The sequence below is a fragment of the Poecilia formosa genome, unplaced genomic scaffold (assembly GCF_000485575.1).
Source record: "Poecilia formosa unplaced genomic scaffold, Poecilia_formosa-5.1.2 Scaffold168, whole genome shotgun sequence".
Classification (NCBI taxonomy): Eukaryota; Metazoa; Chordata; class Actinopteri; order Cyprinodontiformes; family Poeciliidae; genus Poecilia; species Poecilia formosa.
In genome coordinates, this window is record NW_006800107.1 from 1,205,934 (window position 1) to 1,214,648 (window position 8,715).

The 8,715-nt window shown below is 43.1% G+C and overlaps 1 protein-coding gene across 2 annotated transcripts in view; it reads left to right on the top strand.

Annotated features, from left to right (window-relative positions):
* Positions 1-8,715, top strand: part of LOC103146785 (T-lymphoma invasion and metastasis-inducing protein 2-like) — a 44,299-nt gene that overhangs the window by 20,872 nt on the left and 14,712 nt on the right. For both annotated transcript variants that reach the window (XM_016677890.1, XM_007564830.2), the window contains exons 3-8: positions 944-1,035; positions 2,303-3,328; positions 5,196-5,625; positions 6,228-6,403; positions 7,067-7,291; positions 8,414-8,599. In XM_016677890.1, the coding sequence (XP_016533376.1) occupies positions 2,309-3,328; positions 5,196-5,625; positions 6,228-6,403; positions 7,067-7,291; positions 8,414-8,599 (2,037 nt within the window). In that variant the 5' untranslated portion in view covers positions 944-1,035; positions 2,303-2,308. The remainder of the gene's footprint in view (positions 1-943; positions 1,036-2,302; positions 3,329-5,195; positions 5,626-6,227; positions 6,404-7,066; positions 7,292-8,413; positions 8,600-8,715) is intronic.

Genomic DNA, 8,715 nt, shown 5'->3' on the forward strand with positions numbered 1-8,715 from the left:
CCAGAAATCTGTGAATGCAGAACTCAGAATAGGCAGAGATCCAGAGTGCGGTTATATTTCTGCAAAACAGTTCATTGAAAAATGATTGAGAGAGTTTGGAGTGATGCTTTGGGGGTTGCAAGTTCAAATCCAACTGGTTGATGCCTTGCTGCCTTGTATAGTTGTCAGTAAGACACTTTTAGTCTTTTGTTTAGTCTTTGCAGTTTTCATTTTTCCGTTTTCCCTTTTTTTCTTCCTCTTTTCTGGCTTTTTTCTCTTTTTTTCCTTTTTTTTCCCTTTTCTCTCTTTTCTTCCTTTTTTCTCTTTTCCATTTTTATCTTAAAAAAGGGGAAACGTTTTAATTTTCAAGCTGAAAAGTATCATTTAGTGATTTGTTTTGTGTTAAAAAAACAAATCCAACGAGAGACAAATTATTTTTACAGAGTTTTTTTTTTACATTATCAGATGATGCAACATGTCATAAAGGCTTTATGTTTAATCTAAGTGTGAATAAGTATTTACTGGAGTTCAGTAAATGGACTTGGTTCTGTCCAGTTGGGTTTTTATCCTCCTCAGGCTGTCAGAGCTCCCTTCTGCTTTATGCATCTTAATATTTTTCAGTAAACATTCAGAGGGAGCTGTAACATCTCAGCAACACCTTGTAGCTGATGATTAACTGGACTCCGTTGTTCTGAACGGTTGAGCAGCTGCAGCCAGATGAGCTCAGCCTGCAGATTTCATGTTTGACAGGAAAAAAGGAGCAGAGGGAAAGAAAACCAGGCGAAAATTGCTCAGCATTCCAGAAAACCAAAATAAACAGGAGGAGGACAAGGTCTGGTTTCAGAAACAGAAACGTCATGGAAGAGAAGGAGCGAGGGAAGGAGGAGGGGAAGGGGTTCGTACAAAAGGAAAGTCTGTGTGTTGGAGCTCACAAAGCCCCTCCCTCCCTCTGTTCTCCCAACAGATGAGCAGAAAGAGGGAGAGAGAGAGAGAGAGGAGCTGGAAGGACGCAGAGGAGGACGGAGCATGAAGAGGCAGCTGCAGATCTGAAAACCGGTAAAAATCCTGCATCATTTTACACTGAGAAGCAGAAAGTTTTGGTTTCATTTTATCAACAGAAGAGATCCTGGTTCTGGATAAAACTGATTTCAGGTCATTTAGGTCATTTCTGCTCATTTCAGGGAGAGAGAGCTGGATGTTAAACGGAGCAGGTGGAATTACTGCAGCAGAGTTTAAGACGTTTCATTGGTCGGTGAAATAATCAGTAAATGTTCAAAAGGATAACAGAAAAATCTGAATTTGATCAGGAATCTAATGTCAGCATTTCTGATTTCATCTTGAATAGTTCAGTTAAAATTAGTCAAACTTTGAAGTTTAAAGTTATTGCAGCTTTTTAATCTCTTGAAGTTTCTGTTGCTGTTTACTTGTTCATGATGAGTTCAGATACTTTATAAATACAGTCTTATCAGCCTGATTTCATCACCATGGGTTCCTGCAATTTAACATTTAATAAAATGTCTTACCCTTAACAAAAATCTGAAAAGTGTGGCGTGCATTTGGGGTAAAGCATTTTAGAACCACTTTTCTATACAGTTACAGCTGCAGGTTTTTTGGAGGAAATCTACAACAGGTTCTGCAGCATCCACCTTCCACTCACCTCTTCCCAGAAGAAATGCATCTTCTCCATATTATGATGCTGCCACCATCATGCTTAACATTGGGGGTGGGGATGATTTAGTTAATTTTCTTTTGGGATTAATAAGGTATTTTTGAATGTCAGTTTGAATTTTAACAGTTAGTTTTGTTTGTTTTGTTTTTTTGCATTTTCCGCCCATCTCAGCTTTCTGCATGGAGGTCATTTCTCCTAAATGCCTTTTAGCTTTTTTTGACAGTTTCTTTGGTTTTGCTGCTCTTCTATTAAAACCAGAGCTGTTCAGTGCACAAGACTACTCATCCTGTGAAATTCTGCATAATCTGAAAAAAGATGTTACAAGTAAAATAAACTGCCAGTGGAAACAGTCATTTTTCACCAATATTATGGAATGAATCTTAAAAAAGAATCTTAAATCTTGCTGAAAAGTTACCTGTAGGTTCGCTTTATCTTTTTTAAATGTGCTGAAATATTTGAACAAGAAAGATTTTGTATTTTTGGAGTGTAGGAAATGAAAGTGAAGAGTTTATGAACCAGAAAGGCCTGGGAATGGGCCTTGTGTTCTAGCTGTACTCTGAGATGGGAATGTTTGAAGTCTGACGTCCATCCCAGCTCAGAGTTCCCACTTCCATTAACTTCTCACTGTCTCATGTTGATGATGTCATTTTCCAGGTTGCCATGGGAAACACAGACAGTCACAGCAGCTTCAGCTCTCCGGTCAAACCCTGCGGCTCCCTGAGGTTCTCGGCCAAGAAGGAAGAGGTAACGTCGGCCCGCAGCTGGTGGCGGAGCAGCCAGAGCCGGGGCCAGGGCCACCGGGGCCAGCATGCCTCCTGGCAGTACGAGTCTGCGCCCAGAGGGGGCGCCAAACAGAGCGCAGGATCCCCTCAGAGGTTCAACCGAGGCGACCGGACGCAGGACGGCCGCAGGAGTCCGTTTGGATTCCAGGGGCCTAAAGGTGATCAGGCGTCCCTGCAGTGTGGCGGCAGTCCCAAGGTTCTGCTCAGCAAAGATGGCAGCATGAGGGTGGAGTTCACGAACGCCAGGGTGGTTCCTGTTGAGCCGCAGGGCCCGCCGCCCACCAACCTCCTCCCAGAGTCGTCCCACCGCACCAGCAAGGGCAGCTCGCTGAGCTCAGAGGGGTCCTGGTACGACTCGCCCTGGGGCGCCGCCGGCGAGCTCACCGACAGTGTGTTCGTCTGCGGGCAGAGCGTCGACACCAGCAGCGGCTACAACACCTGCTCTTCCACTCAGGTGGAGGACGTCTCACCTGGGTTTAGCTCCGCCCTCCTGTTCCCTCCTGCAGAGGGCGCCAAAGGCCACAACAGCTGCTCCTCTGGCCGCACTGAGGACAGCGGCATCGGGGACTCCGTCATCCTTCAGCCTGACCTCCATGACCTCAACCTGGCTTCACCGTCAGACGGCAGACACAACGCGCTTCCAGCCTTTCCGACGTCAGCGGAGTCTTTCCTGCAGCAGCAGCAACAGCTACCAACCATAGTCAACATCATCCAGGAGGAGGCGCCGTCTGCTGGAGGCTTCGAGCCGCGGTACTTCTCGCACACGCTGCCCAACCGTAAAGCCGAGCCAGGGAGCGCCGCCTTCTCCGGGAACAACCGGAAAGACTTCCTGAAGAGTCGGATCCGACAGCTGAGCGACTGGACGGGCAGTTTGAGCCGCAAGAAGAGGCGGATCCAGGTAAGAACCTGGAAATCCTGGAAAACCTGGAAAACCTGCACCTACACTGCAAAAACACAAAATATTACCAATATTTGTGTTTCTAGTCCACATATCTTAGTATTCCTGAATCAAGACAAAAACTAACTTACAAATAACTTTTTAGCCAATAATGATGAATGAATCAGTTCCACTGGTAAATTTAAATTTTAACTGGAAATGGTACTTATTCATGAATATGAATGAATTAATGACTTAAAACAAGTTCCTACTGTTTGCTTTCCTAAAACCTGTAAACTAGTTTTACATTAATCTACACAGTGCAATGTGATGTTATTGGAGTTCGATTTGGTTAAAAGTTTGTTTCTAGACATCATATCCAACTGTGTCAGAAGGTTTAAAAAACTAAAACTTTAGCAGACTTTTCTTTTAAGTAATTAAGTTTATTTGTATTCATTAACAAAGCTGTTCAAAGTACTTTACATCACAAAAACATAAAAATACAAAGTCATCACCAACTGAAGCATATGCCGTCATTACACATCAAAATGTTGGTCAGTGGTTCAAAAGCATATTTAAAGCACTTTTTAAATACCTTTTTACAACTAATCCTTTATTTTTATTTTTCTACATTTATATTTAGAGTGTATTAATTGAGATCAAAGTGGAACCAAAGTCAAACTCCTGATTCTAAGTTTTAAATGCTGTTGTCCAAATGCTGAAAAGGAACCAAAACAATCCACATCACTGTTCATCAAAACCAACAAATCAACATGTTTTTATCATTTTTGTCCCTGAATGTCATCCAAACGATGGGTGGAGTCGTTTAAATGTTTTTTTACGTCGACTCTGGAGTGTTTTCACACCCATTTAGCTGTAATGAGGAGGAAAAGTTGGTCTGTAAAAGCAGCTCATCAACCCCAAACAGCTTCTGCAAATAAACCCACAGAAAGCAGAGAGAACGATGCTGACGGGTCGTTTTACTGCGTCGCTCATCAGGCGCGCGCCGGCCACCCAATCAATAGTTAACCATAATGACAGCATATTAAAACGAGGGAGGCATGTTAATTCATACAAGAAATACATAACAAATTTGCTCCAGAAAAGATCAAATTGAAATTCCTGCTTGAAATTGGACTCAGGTGTGAGTAGTACTACTTCAAAACATTTTTTATCCATCCAAGAAATTACTCACGTATTTCATTAAAAAGCTACTCAAGTACTGATTTAAAAGATTAAATCACAAGATCTGATTTAAAACTTTAAAATATCGCAAACAAAAATGCACTGTTGCAAATTCTGCTATTTTAAAGATTAAAAAGAAATAAATAATTTTGAGAAATAAGAAAGTTACAGATTCAGGCAGATGAAACACCTTTAAAAAATTTTTAAAACAAAATCTACAAGTAGTAACTAATGTAAATGTACTGCATGTGTTGTAAAGTACTTCCAGTACTTCTAGTACTTTACAACCTATCAAAATATTATTAGAATAACAGAACTAGCGCATAAACAAGATGTTTCACTTTAAGATATTTAAAGTGAAACGTGATGATTCTTTTTGTTTGTTCATTCAGTGAAGTTACTTTAAGTGGGTCTAGTATCCAGAAATATTAATCAAGTTAGAGTAAAAAGTACAGTGTAGTAAACCTACTCCTAAAAGTAAATATTTTTGCAAAAAGTAAATGTTACTAGTTACTGTCCACTTCCTGCATAAATTGTTATTTTGATGCTCCTAATAATGTATAAAGTAAAGATGCTTTCATTTTTCAAAAAGATTCAAAATCTTTGGGCTGCCCCAAAAACTTGATGCCCTGGGCTACTGCCCCAGAACGCCCTTCTTAAAGTCCAGTTGAAAAGTCAAAACTTCTGTCTGGTTTCCCTGCAGGAGCCGCACAGCAGCGACTCCTCCGGCGTCTTCATCAGCAGCCTGAATGGCGGCGCTCCTTGGCCTTCCAACCCTCTCCTCCAGTTGAACCAGAACCAGTTCCCTCACTGGGACTTCTCCAGGAGCCCGAATCAGAACCAGAGCAGCGACGCTCAGCGGCAGAACGTCTACAGGAGCTTCATGCAGGAGCTGGAGACGGGCTGCGGCGGCGCGGCCGACCGGACCGAGCCGTCAGAGGACGACGACGACGCAGAGGAGGAGATGGAGGAGGAGGCGGGAGGAGATCTGGACGGGTTTCTGGAGACGGATCAGGGCGCCGTGCGGCGCGCGGGGTGGCTCTACTTCAAAGCGCTCATCACCGTCAGCAAGGACAGGAAGCTGGAGCTTGTCGCCCGCCGGAAGTGGAGGCGCTACTGGGTCACACTGAAAGGTGATTCATTCATCAGTCTGAGGCCGAGGCGCTGAAATTTATCTGACGTAGATCAACTCTGACATGTTTGAATGACACATGAGGAGGAGGAGAGGGATGAAGAGGAGATTACAAAGAATGAAGATGATGAGTGGAGTGAAAATGGGTCAGGAAGAGAGGGATAAAAAACTTTCTAAAGGGAGAATTATGAAGAGATGTCAACATAGAGGGATGAGAGGAGCTCTAAAGAGAGAGAATGAGGACGGGTAGGATGAAGAGGATGAGTGGAGTGAAAATGGGTCAGGAAGAGGATTACAGGGGAATGAGAGGGATAAAAAACTTTCTAAAGGGAGAATTATGAAGAGATGTCAACATAGAGGGATGAGAGGAGCTCTAAAGAGAGAGAATGAGGATGATGAGGAGACTATAAATAGAAATGAAGAGGATTAGAAAGAAGAAGAGAGGAATAGAGGGATGAAAGGGACAAAAAGGGATGGAGATCATAAAAAGTTAAACATGTCAGATTTAGTTTCCTTTTAAGGTAACAATCTGTGTGGAAAATTGAAGTTGGTCTGCAGTCAGAACGAGTTGCATTAAAATCAGTCTTTAATTGATGACTTCAGGCTGCAGTCTGCTGTTTTATGCGACGTTCGGGCGGATCAGCGGCGCCGAGCAGGACCTTTCTCCTCGCTACGCTCTGCTGGCGGACGACAGCATCGTCCAGGCCGTCCCGGAGCATCCGCGCAGGGAGCACGTCTTCTGTCTGAGCAACTCACACGGAGACGTCTACATGTTCCAGGTGAGAGAACGTCGGAAACGTCCCACACTCTGACTGCGTCCTTAAACGCCACACAGGAGCAGAAACCAGCTAATTTGGGAGAAAACACCATGAAAATGTATCTGTGTGTCTGTCAGATGCAGCGACCTTCCTCTGCAGAACCACTGCTGACCTCTGATTTATTTAAAACCACTCGGGTCGCCCTAATTGTTCCCCTTTTAGCTTTATGAGCTCAGGGAGCACTTCTTTATTCCCAGAGTACCTGAGCATCAGAGAGTTTACAGACACAAATCACAGAGAGGAGGAGGAGGAGGAGGAGTCAATTGGGAGTCACAAACGCTGCTAATTACTGCAGCAGACTGAATCTTTATGACTTCAGTGAAGAGCAAGAAAATCCTGGAATGATTTTCTTGCTCTTCACTGTAAGAAAATCAGTAACTGATCAGTAACTCTGAAGTTACTGATCAGTAAAAGTCTCATCTCTTCTCTTTCGGTCTCAGTTTCATGTCTCATCTCTTCTCACTTCGTTGGATCTTGTCTCATATTGCTTTATCTCATCCTCCGCCATCTTGTCTTGCTTTTTCTTCTGTTGACTTTTTTAAGTGAAGTTTGAAGTAGGTTCATATTAGCAGTGTTTGAAGTTAGATCTGTGCTAATGCTAATGCTAACTCTGTTTTCTGTCAGGCCACTAACCAGACGGACCTGGAGAACTGGGTGACTGCGATCCACTCGGCCAGCGCCGCCCTGCTGGCCAGGCGTCAGGGGAAGGAGGACACGCTGCGGCTGCTGCGCTGCCAGAGCCGCTCGCTGCTGCACAAGATCGACATGGACGGGAAGATGAAGAAGATGGCCGAGCTGCAGCTGTCCATCATCAAGGACCAGAAGAACCGGCGGGCAGTGGAGAGCCAGGTCAGGAACCGGGCCGCTCCGATCCAACAGAGTTTTCCTTCCTAAAGCTGCAGAAGTGCAGCAGCAGGCATCCTGCTCTGAGTCAGAGGCGAAACTTCAGAACGGATTATATAACGGCAGGAAAATGTCTCAGCGCTGAGTCAACGCCTCGTCCAGATGTGTTGGACGGCTGCAGCAACCAGCAATGCTGAAGCTTTTTATGTTTTAGTAACATTAGCTTTGAAAGAGCTGGAGCGATGGCTTTATTTTGAAAATCCAACACACAAAAAGTAGCTAGTCGCTGGTTGCTATGGTGATTCCCTCCTTTTCCAAAGGACTGGAGGGAAATCGGTTAAAATGTTTGAGTTCTGAGATCTGAGATGTGAAGGGGAGTTGGTTGGTTCAGTTCTTAGTTTTACTTATTTTTTATATAATCCTTCTGTTGAAAAACCAACAGAACGTTAGTTTTTTGCATTAGGTGAATATGTTCATAATTTTTTATTGAACATATGCACCTAAGTGTGTCAGTAGGTGCATATGTTCAATAAAACTTATGTATTTAATCAATAGAGCTGGGACTATTTGATTAAAGTCCCAGCTGTAGCGTTCACATATTTAATCTAGTTATAAACATGCAGCATGTCCCTTGTGCATCAGATTTATGGGTGTACCAGAAACGCATGAATACAAAGTTCTGGCAGGAACTTTTGTACGTAAAAATTAAAGGTAATTATTTGTGTTAAAAGATTTTTAACACAAATCAATTAATCAAATCAATTAATCACAATTAATAAGCTAATTCCTGGTTTCTTCGCATGTTTATTCCAGGTATAAACTCTTATAATGTCTGTTGTGCGTCAGATTTATAGGCATTAAAAGGAAATGCATAAAAAAATTACGTGTTACAATCAATGTAATTAATTAATAGAAATTAACTCTTAAAATGATATTTTGGGTAATTATCATTTTTGTACTTTTCAGCAACACAAACTGAAATATATGGTCACAGGTTTCCTCCTTTCTACTTAAGAAAGTTGCAGGTTTAACATTATTGGTTTGTAAAAAAAAAAAAAAACTTAATAAAAATGAAAGTGGAAAGTTTCACTGTGTCAGAACTTTAACTGGACCTGTGTCGCTGCTCAGATCCAGCAGTGGGAGCAGAACCTGGAGAAGCTGAACCTGGACCTGTTCCGGCTCCGGTGTTACCAGTCCAGCCTGCAGGGCTCTGAGCTGCCCAACCCAAAGAGCCTCCTGGCCGTGGCCAGCCGCCCCTCCAAAGCCTCACTGGGAAGACTGGGAGTCTTCTCCGTCTCCTCCTTCCACGCTCTGGTAGGAAGCTGCTAACACACGACTTTTATTCTGAAAAGATTGGAAGGAAGTACTCCTTCAATCCTCTCTGGTTGTCAAAAACTGAGTTGTCCTTCCTTCCTTCCTTCCTTCCTTCC